Below are 19,253 nucleotides of genomic sequence, written 5' to 3' on the forward strand. Positions count from 1 at the left end.
ATTTAAAAAATGGTTTCCAATTTAGCACTAATTAGGTTAATTTACATACCATGGGACATTAAAGCCTCAAGAACAATATGATGAGGGTTTAGGATTCGAGTCTGGTTTTTAATAATTTTCTTTTATAAAATTTGATCATTTTCTTGATTAAGTACATACAAGAGTTCAATATACTATCAAAATGTATGTTGGATGACTATGGTGATTTTTGTGCAATATAATACAATACAAATGCATTAAGAGTACTGTATATAAGATTTTGCATGGTGTGATTAATACATGTATATAGTGTAGATACTCAGAGATTATAAAAAAAAAGAAAACCTTGAATAACGACAAGAAAGAAAATAATCAAACAATTCACATATTTCAACAAAGAAAGAACTGTGAATGTCGAACACAAATATACATCAGATATTTAAAATGAATGACGATAGTAACTTGCTTGCATTACTGCTTTCGTTAAAAGGGTGGGTTTTAAACTAAGCTATACAAATGTAATTTCAAAGACAAGAATAAATGCTTTGGGAAGAACCTTTATTTCTACAAAACAGTAACGAAAATAACGGTTTCTGCTAAATATTTTCGTTAATATACGCCGATTCCTTGTCGATTTTTGCTGCGCGAATAAAAGTAATTCTGGAACAGTCTTATTTGCCAGAAAAAATTGTATTGACATTATGAACATATTTTTTTCGCTGTCATGTTGAATTGAATAAGTAATGTTTTTCCAAAGATTGACCATTATATTAGTGATTGACAAATAATCTATAATGAAAAATGTTAAGGATATACATGAAATACAAAAATAACCAAAATTGTAAAAAAGACATCCATTCTTTTTAAGAATTAAACAATACCAATATATTCTGACGGATATTTATAGAAATTTCCGTCGGTCACATGGATTATTGATTTTGTTTCAATGCAAAATCTAAAATTTAACTCAATTATGGCAAAATGTTAAGTTAATTTGAGTTTTACCTGTTCACTTACCATTTACACTTGGATTGTATGAGCATATCCTTAACAAATCTACTTACGGATGAAGGAAATATGCAGTTTTATATAAGACGTTTATTAAAGTCATATTAACGATTGTTATAGGTAATCGAGTACCATCGTTTATCGGTCGATGCATTCGTATCGGTTTGGAAGCTAAGGTAGCCCCCATTCCCTGTATAAATAAGCCACTGAAGACATATGAATGAGTCCTAAATTCAATGCCTTTTTACTGAAAACTTATAAATGTAAATCATAAAGTCTATATTCTTAAAATAACACATCCATCTTCATTTTCCGATCGATATCGGAAGGAGCAAACTGTCGCTATGACAAAAAGCAAAACTTATCGCATTAGGTACGAAGATTGACGAAGTTTGGCGAACTGGAACGATCTATACAATGGATGTTAAACCTTAAGATCGTTTCGTTAATTTTCGTACTGATCAGTTGCTAATGAAGTTTCGCGGTTCCAGTGTGAGACATCAACTTTCCTTCGTTGTTATTCCTTTGTTTCTATGGCAACTATTAGCACCAAGTTGGTTGTTAATTGTTTTCTTGTTTGAGACGTTTTTTTCTGGATACTGACAAGTGTCTTAAGCACCAGTGAGTGAGGGTTAAACAGAAAGAATTTGGTGATAAGTCAAATGATGAACATGGCATTGGGGAAATGTTTATTTCAGAGCGGTGAGTTTTAACTCGGTTTTATCATTATTTATTCTCATTTAAAGTATCAGTGTATTTCATATGGGACAAAAAAATAACCGAAATAAAACGAAAATGAAAATATAAATTTCCATGTCAAGCATTTCCGCCATTTTGAAAGTAAATTTGTAATATGGCGGCACTGACTCCTGATTGGACAAAAACATAGCATGGCGCTAATCTCCAGTTACCCATCCCGGTTATTTTTTTGTCCCAGATTTCATATAGTGTTGTACTGCGAATAATAAACACATGTTATTATCGTGAAAAGGGGGCATGGAGATGTGGACCGCTTAACTTTGTTATGTTAAGCCACAGAACTGTTTTATATTGTCATTAATTTAATAATTTCTGTTTTTATGAAAGGAATTATTTATTTGTTGTAATTGTAACATACCTTCGTTCTACAGCGATCAGTTAAGATTTCTGCTCGTAGATTCGTCCGAATTTTTGTAGTTAACTTTTAGTCTAAAGACGGCAACTAAATTTACCCATGTGACCAGTGCAGACCAAAATCAGACAGCACATCTGTACCGCCTGATCATGGTCTGCATTGTCCGCTGTTCCGTCAGTATATATTTAAGAAGTTCTTGCCAAAGAAAATAAATGGTTTTGTCCAGATTGAACGATGAACATGTATAAGTAGTCAGGACAAATATATAGCATTATAATTAAAAAATGTTGGTAGACGATAACACATTTTTTTATTTCATTCATTTCGAACGTGATAAAATATTTCAGGCTATCTTATGATATTTGTCAATTGTGTGTATTTCGTAAGCATCAGTTATATTTTAAATATTTTTATTTACCAACAAGAGTAGAATTTTTGTGGGTTTTAGGTTGAAGGTTTTGTGTGTAAAATAGCAACAAGCCAAATATTTCATTTTTCAAATATTTCTTAAAATGTACCGCTTTCACTCTACAGCCATCGTGTTGGCGTTCCTTGGCGGCCATCTTGTTTTGGGCCGATGCAGCACGGAAGAGATTCATCAGTCTACGAGCATGTGCCTACGTGAAAGTTTGGTTCAGGAAGCCACCGATCCGTTGGTCCCCGTCTTCAATGACTCAGCGTCTGTTGTTAACTTTTGTTTGTAAGTATGACTTTAATCTATCTGTTGCCAAGTCTTATGTTAGTGTTCAGAAAAGGTCTTTCTGTTATTGACTTGTTTTCGAGTGTAGACAAAGATATCCCGTTACTACAATCTGTAAGTTGATAACTTTTTATTAATATGTGCACGTTCGCAGGGTGAAAGTTTACTTTTTTCTTCTCCTTTGTTGGTAAGAGTATTCACAGATATTCATGTTTTTATATAATTTTGTTAGCAGAATTACACATTTAAATGTGTCCGTCTTGAGCAACGAAAATAAGCAGACATAAACAGCTGGCAACCGTGACTTATCTATTGATAATTTTAGCCTCTTTTTAACATACTGTTTGTAAGTTATTCATGTAAAAAAATCAGAACTACAACAAGTGTCAGAAGTAAAAACATCAAGCGGTTATTTATAAGATAAGTGGCCACAACACTGCATCATTATGAGATGCGACCGTTTCATGAACTGTAGACGTTTCAAACAGAACAGAACTAATCGTTTATTTTCATTGAAGCATTTTTACAGTACAATATTGGGAACATAACAAAATGGTTATTTAACAGAAAATGTATGGTTCCGATACAAGATAAAAAGTATATTCATCAAATAACACAGTTCATTGCTAAGAAAAAATAGAATCCTTTTCTAAATTAGAGAATAAAGCATATTTACAAATATCTTATTCTAAACTATAAAATATCTTTGAACAGAGAATCAATTTTACAACCAACACTGAATATTCAACATATGAGCCGCGTCATGACAAAACCAACATAATGGGTTTGCGACCAGCATGGATCCAGACCAGCCTGCGCATCCGCACAGTCTGATCAAGATCCATGCTGTTCGCTTACAAACCCTATAACACGTAGAGAAACTGATAGCGAACAGCATAGATCCTGATCAGACTGCGCGGATGCGCAGGCTGGTCTGGATCCATGCTGGTCGGAAACGCATTATGTTGGTTTTGTCATGACGCGGCTCATAAATTATATTTAATACATACTTTAATAAGCAGATTGGAATCAGCTTTATGATATTTACTCTGAGTAAAAGCAAAGTTTTAGGTTAAGTAATTTATAATATAAAAACAACGAAAATGTGATAGAATTATTGCGCATGTATAATAAAGTTGCACGCGGCGTATCGATCATCGCAATATCTGTTACCAGATCTACGAACGAAGTTATTGATCTCGTTCTCACCTTTCCTTAACAGTTTTACTATGAAAGTTCTATCTATATTCAATTATATGTTTATACATAACTCCAGAAGTCGGAATTGTCATACAATATACTTATATATGCATTAATAAATCAAAAGCCCATTTTGCAATAATATATTCCATACTGCGTGCTCGTAACGGTATAGAAGGGCCATACAAATATGAAACAGAAATTAAGTAGTAAACTTATAAAAATCTTTTAGTATGTTTCACAAAAAGTTTGGCAATTAGTTTATGTACCTTGAGACAAGGTGGCTGTGACAGTCACATGACATGACAAAGATAATTAGAGAATCCCATTTTTTTAAATAAATGTGAACTACTTTGCCAGTCTGTCACATGGTTCATGAGTCCTTTGACTGTCACAGACGACAGGATGCAGGCACATTGTCTAAAAGTACAAATATTTTTTGCCAAACATTTGATAAAATATACTTTTATAATAAAGTAACAATACAGGTCCCTGACTTAAAAAGGGAGACAACTAAAATAAATATGAACATTAAGACATGCCAGGGTTGTCTCCTTTGTAATAGATTGTATTTATGAATTACAAGATTTCGTATTCTTCTCTGTCTAAAGAAAGTAAAACTTATTTGTTTCTGAGGCATAATATGCCTTTAAACCAACTTGACAACATAATGAATAAATGCGTCGTTCAACCAGGAAACCATTTTATTAGTATACTTATAATTGAAATATTGAGAGATATTGATGAAATAAAATGCGCATTTTAATTTTTCGTATTTTCACTGTAAAAAATTTTTTTTTACTGCAGTGAAACATATTTCCGTAATTTTCACTGGTGTATTGCCGGACTACTTTCTTCTAAATTCAGCCAATACACAAAATTAAAAGGAAATTCTGCCCTATTCATAAGGTTAAGATGATAAACAGAAAATTCAAGTTTTTTTTCCATTAATACAGGATTTATTTTCATCTTGTGGAATGAAAATTATCATATTTCACTCGCGGCTACTGCCACTCATGAAATATTTATTTTCAGACCACTTGAAGAAAATAAATCCTGTATTAATTATAGAAGAAACTTGAATATCCTATATATTTTCCGATTTTTAATTTGAATGGAACTACTCCATGTAGCTTTAAAACTGACTTTTAAAATTGATCGACTTGAATAAAACTCTACTACCCAAGCCTCTGTCGAGCATAATAAAGTTTTGTTTAGAACGAGTTCATTAGAAACAGTTATGAAGTTACAGGATTTCAGTAAAAAATGAATTTCTTTTCTCATCGGCATTTTTTTTATTTGACACTAACATTTAGCGCGACTTTACGCTGTTTGCGTAAAGGAATCGACGTCACGTCACAAAGTTATTACACAAATGTATTAATGTTCGTTATTACCCGCCGAAGTTATGTGATGCAAGATGTAATTATATATAGTCAAGAACAACATTGATTTATATTCTATTTGACTGCCAAACGTTTACTAGACGGGGCGTTAGGCGAGTTCAATACGGGGTTTGCAGTTATGTGCGGGACCAATAGAATCAGTATTGTACTCAACAGTGTGTAATGGCATCTTTATTTCACACCACCATTTTTGAACTTTTGCAGAACTTTGCTACTTCGTGTAGATCTATAATATGGATCAAATATGGATTTTTGAACGATGATTTTCTATGACGCCATTTTCTTGTGCATTACTTACTTAGCATTTATGAGAAAAAAATCTCAAAAGTATGATCTATTGTTTTCATTATCGTTTATAGACGACATATTTCGGACATCAAAAGTTGCATCACCAATGTAATTTCACCTTGTACATCAGATAAAAGGGTAAAGGTTATATTTGGTGCCACTGGTGCCGCGCTTCTTGCAGCTTACGACGGATTATGCCAGGAACCAAACAAAAGTAAGTTACATGTATATAGTTAATCCTTTATCTCATTAACTATTGCAATGGAGTATCCCTGTATTTAATTGATACTGTCCAATAAGGGGAATAAAGAGAGTTCCCATATCAAAAATGTAAAAACAAAAACAGCTGTATGGATTTTTGGACGATGGTTTTCTATGACGCCATTTTTTGCATTTCTTTTGCATTTTTGCATTAATGAAATACAATATTTCTTATATAACATTCATTTCTCCTCTTTCTAAAGAATGATAAACTTCTTTCTGAGGTATAATATGCCTTTAAACCAGCTTGACAACAGAATAAATAAATACGTCTTTCAAACAGGAAATCATTATATTTTCTGATTTCTAATTTAAATGGAACCACCCCATGTAGATTTATAACTAAAACTCTATTTTGCAAGCCTCTGGTCAGCATAATAAAATGTTATTAAACGAGTTTAAGTGTCAGCTTAAACTGGACAGATCGACATCTTAGTGCAGTAACGGAGTAAACAATAAATGTGTTTGTAAAACATGCCATTTTGTCGTTGTGTTATTATATTAAAGACAATCTTGTAAATCCATTTTCATTTCCAATAGGTCTACTAGTTGAAATGATATTTTAGTTAATGATATCGTTCTACTTTTTAAAAAAATCTGTAATACAGTTAGTATTTTAATCTCAAACATCTAGTCCTTTACACATGGTTATTCTCACATATTAAACACACAGTCTTTACTTTCAGATATAGACATGACGTGTGCCTACGAACACGCCGAGAACATCTCCGTTGCCGTATATGATCTTATACATTCAGTGGACACCATGGACCAACATTCGGCGTCATTTTCCGACCTCTGCGAGTATGATGTCTTAAGCAATACATTTGTTTTACAAAGCATTAGAAACCTATTCTGAGATCGTTTTTTTTATTTTACAGAAAATACTTTCCAAAAAATAAATTCAATGTATTTATTTCAATATATTCATCATCAAACAAATAGTGGTAAGAAGAGATCGTTACTTTTAAAAATTCTATCATTATATGACGTCACATATAACATATTTGAACGTTAATTTCAGACCAGTCCACGCCTTACTCCATAGTATAATGGCAATCTACGAAGCGTCTGTGGAGCAAGGTCATTGTTCTGAGGAAAGTAAGAACGTTATGCATCAGTACCTAGCAACCATAGTGTTCCCGTGCACTGACGTTGCCACGACATATTACCCGTGCACATTGGCACAGATTAACGTAGCCTCTATCGAATGTTACGCTAAAAATGGCGTAATTGTGAACAATGCACTGGTACCCACGCCAAGCACACTGTCTAATGCTGATGAAATGTGCGGGTAAGTTTTGCTGATGATACGTTGTAATTTATTTCATGATTGCAATATATCAGATGATTATATTCTGATAATCCACTAGTTAAATTTATGAAATATAATTTTCACTGTAGTCGGACTATTTCTGAATGCGAATGAGATGAAAATCTTACTAAATGGAATAGCAGGCAGAACTAAATGTCGCCATAGTTATCATGGTTAATGTATTTATTACATGCTCTATGTATTAATATAGAATTTCACAATACCAAAACTATACTTGAATGATGTACTAGTACCTGAACCGTAAATGAAAGAAAATGTATCAGAAATACAATATATCGTAAAACATCGTACATTATTACAGGAAGTACATAAAAATAAGCATCTTTTTTCAGAATAAGAATAAACATTGTTCGGGCGTCATTTGATGACTCTATGAAGTACAGATCATGACGTTCCGCGAAAGAAATCAGTTGACTTTTGTTTCTTTGGCATGAAAGATCGAAATATAATTCAATCGTGAGCACTTTAGCTATTATTTCACTAGAAAACCAGCTTGTTATACTGGACACCAATATTACCATGTTGTTCAATATTTTAGCTCTAAAAGTACGATTCAGTCCTGCATAAAGAGCCACATCACGAGATGTCTTTACGAACCTCAAGTCACCACGTTGTACGGGTCAGCTGTAGAAGGATTCGAGGCCGGCTATAATTGCATGTGTTCTCCTGACAACTTTGGTAATATAAATTATGTTTATATTGTCGTTCTTCTGTGTGTGTATTTGAGTTTATTTATACATTGCACTCGCCATCGGTTGCCCACATGGGCGAGTCCTCCAGGAGAATATTAATAAAAATTTAATTTAGATTTTGGATGATATTGCAAGATACAGTACAAAAAATGTCCAAATTCCTGAAGCATCCCCTGGTTCTTTTGCGTGCCAAGTGTTAAAAGCACTCATACACCTCGATTTAAAATCTCATCCGAAAGACTGATCAGTAAATTTAGTTGGCCAACCCGGAAATCAAAGCCACAATGCCGAGATTACAAGTCTCGCGCTCTAACCGATTGAGCTGCTTTGGTTTAGTTTTCCTTTTTGTAATGTCAGTGTTTTTGTTTCTACTCTGTCAACGATTTTTACACTAATCGTCTTTTTTTTCAAATTATTAACGATCTTTGAAAAAAATATTTAAAATTATAAATATGAGAAAGAATAAAATTCAACTTGTTTTATATAATTGTTATAATAATTTTGACAAAATTTTAAAAATTATAGACATGATTCTGAGTTGCGCTGCCACAGCGGATGTGACGACAGCAATGTCAAAATTTACATCCAGCGTTCACAATCGTAGTATCGCAGGGACACTGGATAAACAGACTCAGTGCGCGTAAGTATCACACCCTATATACACCCTATAATTATTTTCATGATATTATCATATCATCTTGCAACATTTAATATTTCAAACACTAAGCTGTCATTATTGAATTTGTTTTGCTTATGCCAAAAAAGTAGTAGTTTTTTGTCAATAGGCAATAATATACATGTATGTATTCCTGCGACGGTTGTTACCGAAAACCATGTGTATGCAAATCAGGTTAATCAAAAATAAAGATGGTCCTGTTCCAGGGAAGTCTGCATTTAGATCCCTGAGCCTATCTCGTGATATGTGACGAATATTATTGCTACATGCTACATTCTAATACGTTATATTTTTAGACTAGAAAACACCATGGCGGCAGAGATAAGCGCGTCAGTTGAGATGAGCTGTGACGCCTCTGACATGGTACGTCATTGGAGAGCTTACATATCCACCGTGATTTACCCGTGCACAGAGACCGCCACTGCATGTTACCCAAAAAGAATGTTCAACGGAGGCGAAACCCTAGAATCAATGAGGGCTCTACTCATCAGTTTTGTCGGATTTCTTTTCTGCTTACGTTATTTATAATCTTTTTGATTGATTATTGGAGCTGGTTTGTGCCATAATGGCTTTTTGACCCGACCCGGTAAAAGAAAGATTGCACTAATCAGCTTCCATAATATAAAGACTCAAGTTCGCATATATCGATTTATGTTCCAATATATTGTATGTTTTCATGTCAGCAAATGCTGGGAGCACGGACTTTTTTAAATACTTCTTTCTGTTTCAACTTTTAATGTTATAAGATTAAAAAGATCACATGTCGATTTAAGCTTTTGTGAAATCGTTAGATTTATTTTGAAAGGTACCAGTATTTTCTTTTTCAGATAACAGTTGTTTTTACAAATTCCAATTTTAAAATGTAGAAGGAGTATTGTTTATTTTTAATCAACACAGTGCTCAATATATATCAAAATAATCATATTTTATTAAATTGACCATCGTTAATAAGTTAAAATATTTGTTCACATATCAATGTACCCGATTTTTGCCTCAAATCCACACCGACATTGTCGTCGAATCATAGTTTTGATCTTCTGATGAAAGGAGAGGCTCCGCAGATTAAAATACCAGTCTCTTGGTCGATAAGGCTGTAAAATCTAAACAATAGTGTACTGTAAAAGGCTACTGTGATATATCCAAAAAAAATAAAGTATAGTTCTCTTATTATTGGATAGTTGGGACTCAATAATTGTCACAAAAGCTAGGTAGCTGTGGTTTGCTCCACAAATTGTCAATAATTTAGAATAAAGACAATGATATCAAACAAAACTTATAATAAAAAATATTTATATTTCTTTATTTTACATACTTTAAAGTTTCAAAACTGCAATGACGTCATAACCCCGTCCTGAAATCAAATTGTGACGTGTTTTTTTTTTCAAAATTGTATTCCTAAATTTGAAATTATCTTAGAGGACGGATAAAATATTATGTTAATTACATCAAAACTGGAATGGTGTTTTGATATCAAGTATGGATTTTTTGTGTTGTTTAGTGTTGTATGTATACATGGATGACGTGCTAGTATTAAATAAAATTTGGCTTGTGTTTAAACACCCTTTTTTAATATTAGAGTTAATATATACTATTTATGTTTCATAAAATATAGTTTCAAGTTTTCATTCATTATCAAGATAATGAAATAAACAGTTCGTCTGCCAAGTAATTACAACGTTTTTGTAATAAAATATAAAAGCTAATTCCCAGCTCCATTTAAAATTCATTTTGATAGAACAGAAAAGAACAGTGTCAATGTGTATAGATGATAAATGCGTGGTTTATGGCGGTTCATTTGAAAGAAAAAAAATGTTGTTGATATGAAAGTAATTAGAATGAAAAAAATGTTATAAAATCAATTTTGTTTGGTACTTTGTAAGCTGTTATTTTGGGATCTAAAAATAAAGAGATTTTTGTATGACGTGTTGTGAGTTTTATCACTACCATCAGCATGTATTGTGCTACAGTGACGTTATCAGACAGTGACGTTCGGAAACAGTGACGTTCTGAAAGAGTGACGTCATGATCTTCGACACAATGTCAATACAAACAGTTTGTAGTGTGGTTAAATAATAGCATTTTCCTAAGTAGTGCCATTTGTATCCATAGTCGTGTAGGTTTGCAACTGTTCCCGAAACATTAAACAACAAAACTAGAAATCATGTTGGTGTATCTATCGATGTCCCTGATTTGTTTCCATAAAATGTAACAATTCGCAACTTTTCGACACTTTAAGAACCATTGGTAATTGTTGAGATATTCCGAATAGTTGTTAGACCATACAGACTGTTCTAATATTTACATCTTTTTCATATTAACTTATTTCACGGTCTGGTTGGTTCTTTTTTTGGGAACGACATTTAGGCATTTATATTTCAAGATAAAAAAGAGATGAAAAAAGACGTGGAGAAATATAAATTTATTAGATAAAACGTTGTTTTTGTGCTTTATTCTTTTGACACAAGCATTTTAAAAGTGTTCATCGTATCATATATACAAGTAACAATACATATCAAACATTTTAACAAGTTCTGCGCTAACTATTTAAATTGAAAATTTTATTATCTGCGTTTCATTCCTAAATACATTCACAGTTTAACACATGAATGTAATCAATTCTTCATACAATGTTCAGCAAATGTCACCATAACCTCTATGAAATTTCAAGTGAAGCTGTAAGTCTAATAACTGAGAAAATGTCTTATAACATCCGGGAACATAACACATACATGGTTTCACTTTGTTGTGCGCCTGTTGATGAACCGTCTGCGCATGCCTAGAACGGAAGGACCGGAAGCAGAGACTGCACTGGTAAATAGCGGGATTTCTCTGAACTGAACTCTCATGACCACTGTTCCCGCGCACGTAACTTTCATGACGTTGTAAATGTCTCTGTAGAAAACGGTATGTCACTATTTCTTCACATACTCCACATTTCACTGTATCTACATAGCCTACTATCAGTCCGTGTTTGGTCACGTGACCACTCTTGCTGAAGTAAGAATCCTGCAGACGACACTGATCTCTGTTTGCGTTGTGAATATCATGATGAATACAAGCGTCCGTAAGATCCGAACAAACATCGTCACACACATGGCACCAGAAAACACACTTAATCAATGATTCACTTTCACACACGTTCATAGGATGGTGATTAATGGTGTCGTCTGCCGAAAAGTGAGAACTGGAAACCTGAGCAGGTACATGTACGTCAGAACGTCCGCTAGATTCTTCACAATTGCTGCTCTCAGTACCAATAATAGAATCGATAGAAAACGGTAGGTGGCGCTTTGATTTCAAATTGTCGTCTGCGGTGGTTATCTGTACAGTTGGAGGCGGTGCCGGTGAGACACTGTAGAAATCACTTCGGATGTAGGTTGGAGAGGATGAGTAACCTTGACCCCCATATAGACACTCATAACTCGGATAGTCATTTTCTGTATCAGTGTTGCTAGTGTAGTCATCTGAACAAATAGCAGTAGAAACCTCGTCGTCGTCGGACTGAGGTGAAACTTCCCGGTGGATTATCTCGTCGGTAATCATGCCGCTCACATGGTCACTAATTGTTACAACAAAATCGTCATCATTATCTTTCCCTGCAGCCATTGACAGGAAATCTGACATCAAATCTTCCATGCTCACTGAAAAATAAAATAATAACGTTACAGTGAAAATGGCAATTTATTATTATTTTTTAAGGCGAAACTGAACTTGCTATCATATCTTTGAATAATTATAGGTTATAATAACATACAATTTTCTGTACAATACGGGAATATATTTGGACGAGTACACAGCTTGATTTGAATTGACTGATATAATGGATAGTTTTCATATGTTACAGTATTAATTTTATAGATTTTTCATTTACTGTGAGTCCAATTAAATGACAGTTAAAATGGCCTAAACAAATTATACATTGTATCAACTTAATTTATCATTAATATCTGTATAATGAACATCATAATTATATAACTGTAAATCCGATCATATTGACACCCGTAATTTGATCTACAATATTGACAATAGTATAATGTTTATATAACGCAAATGACGTCACGTCAAAATATATGCACGGTCGTTTAGTGCATATGTACACAAACGTTCAATATGATAATATATTTTTTTTTATAGTCTGATTTTATTGACCTGTCAATTATGCATACATTATAGAACTCATTTAAATATTCGATCCCACTTCGGTTTGGTCCGTGTAGTTTACGAGAATTAATGTGGAGTATATTAGTCATGGATTGAAAGTCACGCCAGCTTAATGTGAAGGTTTTCGTTAATTCACAATAGTACAGTCGGTTAAGAGAATGCCTGATAATTTAGAGGTCTGTGGTTCGATCCTTGCTGTTGCCATTGTTTTAGTACTCTGTCTTTATTTTTGCCGTATATTTTAATGGAACAGTTTGTAGTGTGTTTTACAGCATTGAAAAGACATTTATTGATTTAAATCCGTTTTAATTTTAAACATGAATTCTTAAAACATGTTATTTAAAAAGAATATAGATATAACAAAATTAAGTAAAACATAATAAAACAAAACGAACAACATAAAATAATCATATATAGCTCCAATATTGTTGAAAGTATTAATAAGAAAATAAAAACATAGACCTCCGCGGTCTCGAACTTAAAACACGTGTGGCATTTAGAGTATAAGCTCGTGCTTTACCCTATTGCGCTATAACGCTGAGTACACTTTGTTGAGAGATACAAATTAAATTAAATTCCATCGTACAGCGTACATCTCACGGAACTTACCGAAAATCTACCGAAGATTAATATACTGTGTGCATCGACTGTGTAATCAGTATGTAATTGACAGGTTAATAAAACCAAACAATAATCCAGTTTTTTTTTAATCCAATACGGGAATATATTGGACGGTCACGAGGTACAAATACAGATTGCCGATTGGTTAGATATATTAGATATATAATAAAGACTTTATTCAATACTCTTCTTTGATGCAAAATATGTATCAAATGTGTTTTACTGTAAACTTTATTAGACAGGAATATGTTATTTCCCGAACCATATAGCTTTATTGTACAAAAAAAGAATTACGGTCATTTTAGCCTAATTTTTATTTTAATAACGGTAACTTTCTCACCTATGTGAACCAAGGATAACTATGGTGAATACTATATGACATGCGTGATATTAATAAAATAATCCATAAATATCAATATTCATTACTTTTATTTCAAACATATATATGAATTTTCCAAAATAAAATTTCTATTTAATTCGGGAAAAAGATTAAGTAAATGTGGCAAAATGAGTCGATGTCTCTAACAGAAATTCGTCAATCTTAATAAATATTACGAAGTGGTGATATATACCTACGTACCTACGTATGAAATTCAGTATTGAATCCGAGAGAAATATACACAAAATAAAATAGCTTTATTTGTGTGAGAGAATTAAAATATAAATGTAAAATTATAGAGGACTGAAACTATTTATATGGAAAACATAACAATTAGCACATTCCTGTTAATTGCTATAGTGAGTAAATTCAAACATTTATATCAAACTGTGATTGCATTGTTACGATTCTTTTTAAAGTCACGATAATATATAATTATATAAACAAACTGGTAAGTGGACTTTTTATACCTAATTAATGAAGATTTAAAAAAATAATAATTATTATTAAAACAACAACAACATAACTGAATTTAGACGTTATTATAATTGTTTCTTAGTAATTAACAGTCACACCCCTTTTCTTATATAAAACCAAACTGTGAAGTGCTGATCAGTCTTTTGTCTTTTTGTATTACATTAATTACTAATATTTAAAAGGTAAGGAGATAATAATATAATTGTACAATGTTGTTTTGTTATCAACTTTGATTTGAGATTTAAATTTATTAAGGACAAAATATAATTTATTAAATGTGGATCTGGACTTAAAAGAAAATCTAGTTACATAAAATATTATGATTTAATGTATTACATGACATTAAATGCAACAACAATTATAAATTAACAGAACAGAACAGAATAGAACAGAACTGTTCTGTTCTATAAATTAACAGGCTAAAAACATGCCTACAAACGAATTCATTTTTAATATTCGTATTTTTTTTAATATATACAAAGTACATGTAAAATATTGTCATATGAAATAAGAAATCAAACGACAAGGGAGATACAGGCAAAATGTCTTCGAGTTTTTTGTTTGTTTGTTTTTTTCATTCATTATCCTGTATACATGTATATGTCCTAAAATTGAATACGTTAGACAGTCATAAATTTTTATCCTGATAAAGAATAAAATGGTGGTTTTTAAACTTGACCTACGTGGGTCAGGTTAGAGCGTTAAGATTTCACAATAGTTATCACAGTGAACTCGGGAAACGTTATAGAACATGTCAAATGAATGACTTAGACTTTTTTCAATCATACAATTTTCGCAATATGTTATTGTAACACATTACTTGTCACATGACTTTTATTATAAAACATTACTTGTCACATGACTTTTATTATAAAACATTACTTGTCACATGACTTTTATTATAAAACATTACTTGACACATGACTTTTATTATAAAACATTACTTGTCACATGACTCGTTTTAAAACTACTCGGTGTTTCTGTCGGCATTAAAATTTCGTTCAACGTATATACATATTTACGCTTCAAACCAAAACTATATAGAATTTATACAGAAATTCATGCTGGGCCTTTCAAAAATGTCAGTTTAGAGTGATTTTAGTATATAAGATCATATATTTTTGTAATTAACTTGAATGAATATCCATTTAAATCCAGAAAAATCAGTAATTAGTCGCACATAAATTGTAGATTATTACTTGAATCTTTTTACTTTTATCAAATACATTTTCTCAAGTTTGATTCTCTGTGTTGGCTCATCTGGAGCCGTGTAGCTTTAATCCCTTTTAGACTAAATTTTATCATCAAAGAGCATCGTGCGTAATTACTCCGTCCCTTTTTCACATAAACTATATGTACATAATAACGATTTTTTATTTTGAAAAGCAGACAAGAAAACTTTAACATAACATTGTGTTTGTTTTACTCAGAACCGTTGTATATAAACAGTCATGCTATAAAACAAAATTGTATTTCCTAAAAATTTCAGTCTATCTCAAGAACAATATAATTCTCTACAATATCAGAATGAACAGAACAGAACATATCTTTATTCAGACTTGTACATAGTACATCATCTTCAACACATATACAACAACTAGATATTCTGCACGTTTCGAAGCAATACCGTCAAATCAAATGCCTTTTAAAATCTTTTTATTTAGACTTTTCACCTGCTTGCCAGTGAGGTTTGGTGTCAATGGATTGTTTTGTAGAAATTAAGCAAATCATTAATTTTGTATTCGTTGAAATAATGAAAACCTGTTAAAATGATATCATAATTATGATTTAAAAGAAACAATAATCACTGATAATGAAAGCATGCAAATTTTTACTTTATAATTCTTATAATTCCAATAAAAATTATATGTATTAAAATCCCAAACGTATAATCGATAGTGATGTTTAATATAAATATTATATTTTTTTCTTCTTCAACGTTACTTAACGTAAACTTGGTCGGTCAATTATGAATATTGATACCAGAGGGGCTTGCGTTTGATAATAACTAACATATTCGTTATACTTAAACAGTCATATATTTCAAAGAATATCGTGAAGGTTCTTGATTAAACCTTAAGATGTCTGTTAATAAATATGCTTACATAAATAACCATTACAAGGAATTATTATATTTTTAAACAGATGCATTGCAACGTTGTACTCAAAAATTCTGATGAATATGTATAAATTTAAATGATAGAAAAAACTCATAAGCGGTCATTTTCCGGTGATATTAATACCGCATACGAGTAACATAGAACAAATGGCAATACTTATTATATTGATGTACACAGTACAGTGCCTCTGTAAGTAAGCATGAAGAAGAACTGCAGTCCTTTTACTTTTTGAACAACCCTCGTATATTATGTAAAAGTTTTCTTAGGTTATCAAGATTGTGTACGTTTCATATATCAATTTTCTAAACATGATTTTATTCACGTAAAAAAGTGGATCCTGTTGTGATAAACTAAAATTCATAAATATCATAAAATGTCTGAAGTTAATTGGTAAAAGTATACTTACATGTACGTATGCAATTCAGTAATATCCAATATATAAACACATTGATAACTAAGCTTTTATTTCTTGTTTAGAGAAGCGAAGAAGAAAAGTATAAATGTAAAACGGACTTACTGAAATTATTTATATGGAAACCATTACAATTAGAACATTCTTGGCAATTACTTTAGTGAGTAAATTCAAACATTTTTATCAAACTGTGATTGCATTGTTACAATTCTTTTTAAAGTCACGACGGTGTCATAATTATATTTAAAACAAACTGGTAATTGGGAATCTTTTATACTTGAATAATTATTATGATTAAAATATTGAGTGATATTAAAGTTTATCGTCAATGTTTTGTAAAAATGTAATAGTCACGCATTGTTTTGGTAATAACAAGCTGATACTTTTTAATTAGTCTTTTAAGTTTTGCATGACGACTGCGTACTAATTCTGCGTACTTTATTTTGTATAACACACTACCATCACTGAGTAAATGCACGCCTAGATAATGAAAAGATTTAACAAGTTCAATTTTTTTTTAATTTAATTATCCATTAATCTGCCATTTTCAAATATCATAGCTTTTGTGTATTCAACATTAATTATTTTTTTATTTTATTAATTATTAGCAAAATTTAGAGGTTATATGCTGCATGATTTCCATAATGCTCCATATTATACATATTCCCACCCCCACCCCGGAAATATATCTCTTATTTTAGTAAGATATCTGCAATGTGTATTCAAGGCTACAAAAACATGGCTAACTCGGTAATCACGGCTTGAAAACTGAGATATTGACCCCAAAATCAATAAGGGTAATCTGCTGGTCATGACCAATCACCATACCAAGTTTGAAGTTCCTAGGCCTAAGCGTTCTTAAGTTATTGATCGGAAACCGTTTTTACCTACAAGGTCAATGTGACCTTGCCATTTGACCCCTTGACCCCAAAATCAAAAGGGGTCATCTACTGGTCATGACCAATCACCATACCAAGTTTGAAGTTCCTAGGCCTAAGCGTTCTCTAGTTATTGATGGGAAACCGTTTTTATCTACAAGGTCAATGTGACCTTGACCTTTGACCCCTTGACCCCAAAATCAATAGGGGTCATGTGCTGGTCATGACAAATCACCATACCAAGGTTTGAAGTTCCCAGGCCTAAGCGTTCTTTAGTTATTGATCGGTAATCGTTTTTACCTATAAGGTCAATGTGACCTTGACCTTTGACCCTTTGACCCCAAAATCAATAGGGGACATCTGCTTGTCATGACCAATCACCATACCAGGTTTGAAGTTCCTAGGCCTAAGTTTTCTTTAGTTATTGATCGGAAACCGACAGACCGACGGACCGACAAATGCAAAGCAATATACCCCATCTTCTTTGAAGTGGGGGCATAATCATCATTCCAACATGGTTTTCCGACCCTTCTCTTTTTATTTATATGATAACTGTTTAAAACAAAACGTTTACAAGACAGTTTATCATGCATATCATTTTTAATAGTTTTACAAAGTGCCTCGTATGCATTATCAATATCACACTGTGTTCGTAGCCCTTGTTCCAACTGGTGGACTGACTCAAATAAGTCTGATGCTACTTTTTGATCTTGTAAAAAGTTCCCTGGAATATTTTTAAAATCAAACTTAGTTTCATGTTTTTCATGATTATTCTTTGAATCAACTCTTGAAAAATTATAAAGAATATTCCACTGCAAAAGAGAATGGTCAGGAACTCCAATTGGTTGTACAAAATTTGCATAATTTACTAAATCTGAAGAACGTACAACTTTAAAATCAGAATACATAATTATACAAATCATCATGACTAACAAGACAATAGTCGACCACTGAACAACCTTGTGGTTTAATGCAAGTAAAGTCATTTCCAACACAATTTCTACCATTTAAGATACAAAAGTTTGCACTAATCAAAAAATCAATTTAAACATCACCATATTCATTACATGTATAGTCAATTATATTTCGACTAGGTATACAGTCAACACCTTCAATAAAGTCATATTCCTCCCCACATCGACTGTTAAAGTCACTGCATATACAGATAGAACCTTTATTCTGATAGTCATAGATACCACACAGTTTATCATAAAATATAGACGCATCAATCTGTCTAGACGAGTTCTTTGGGGGAAGATCGCATACACACATAAATAAATCTTTCCCATTAACTTTATCTTTTAAACATAACCATAAAATACCTTTTTGAGATGAGTTTCAGCGATACCTATAATATCTAAGTCTAGATAACTTATACATTCATTTTTTAATTGAAAGTTTATTGATTCATTATCAGTTTTCCATCCATTCACATTCCAAAATCCTGCAACAATCTATCTTTGCCTCTGTCCTCCCCGCTGATTATTCTGGTATCTTCCACGTCCCCCTCGATGACCAATATGTTGCTGCCCTCTTGTTTGCCGG

The 19,253-nt window shown here is 32.2% G+C and overlaps 1 protein-coding gene across 1 annotated transcript; it reads left to right on the forward strand.

The window, feature by feature from the left end:
- The first annotated feature begins 1,336 nt into the window (after positions 1-1,336).
- On the forward strand, positions 1,337-10,631 carry LOC132717491 (uncharacterized). The gene is made up of 8 exons (XM_060700977.1): positions 1,337-1,689; positions 2,636-2,801; positions 5,767-5,909; positions 6,643-6,760; positions 6,981-7,250; positions 7,831-7,970; positions 8,510-8,624; positions 8,957-10,631. The coding sequence occupies exons 1-8, from the start codon at positions 1,650-1,652 to the stop codon at positions 9,186-9,188; spliced, it is 1,224 nt and encodes a 407-aa protein (XP_060556960.1). The 5' UTR covers positions 1,337-1,649; the 3' UTR covers positions 9,189-10,631.
- Positions 10,632-19,253: the final 8,622 nt, after the last annotated feature.

This window comes from Ruditapes philippinarum, unplaced genomic scaffold (assembly GCF_026571515.1).
Source record: "Ruditapes philippinarum isolate M1 unplaced genomic scaffold, ASM2657151v2 ctg3582_1_1_1_1, whole genome shotgun sequence".
In the NCBI taxonomy this organism is placed as follows: Eukaryota; Metazoa; Mollusca; class Bivalvia; order Venerida; family Veneridae; genus Ruditapes; species Ruditapes philippinarum.

Bases quoted from the DNA above. Each gene is read 5' to 3' on its own strand.
- LOC132717491 (XM_060700977.1), top strand. From the start codon at position 1,650: ATGATGAACATGGCATTGGGGAAATGTTTATTTCAGAGCG. The intron at 2,802-5,766 runs GTAAGTATGACT...TATCGTTTATAG, and splicing joins TCTGTTGTTAACTTTTGTTT to ACGACATATTTCGGACATCA. The intron at 7,971-8,509 runs GTAATATAAATT...TAAAAATTATAG, and splicing joins GTGTTCTCCTGACAACTTTG to ACATGATTCTGAGTTGCGCT.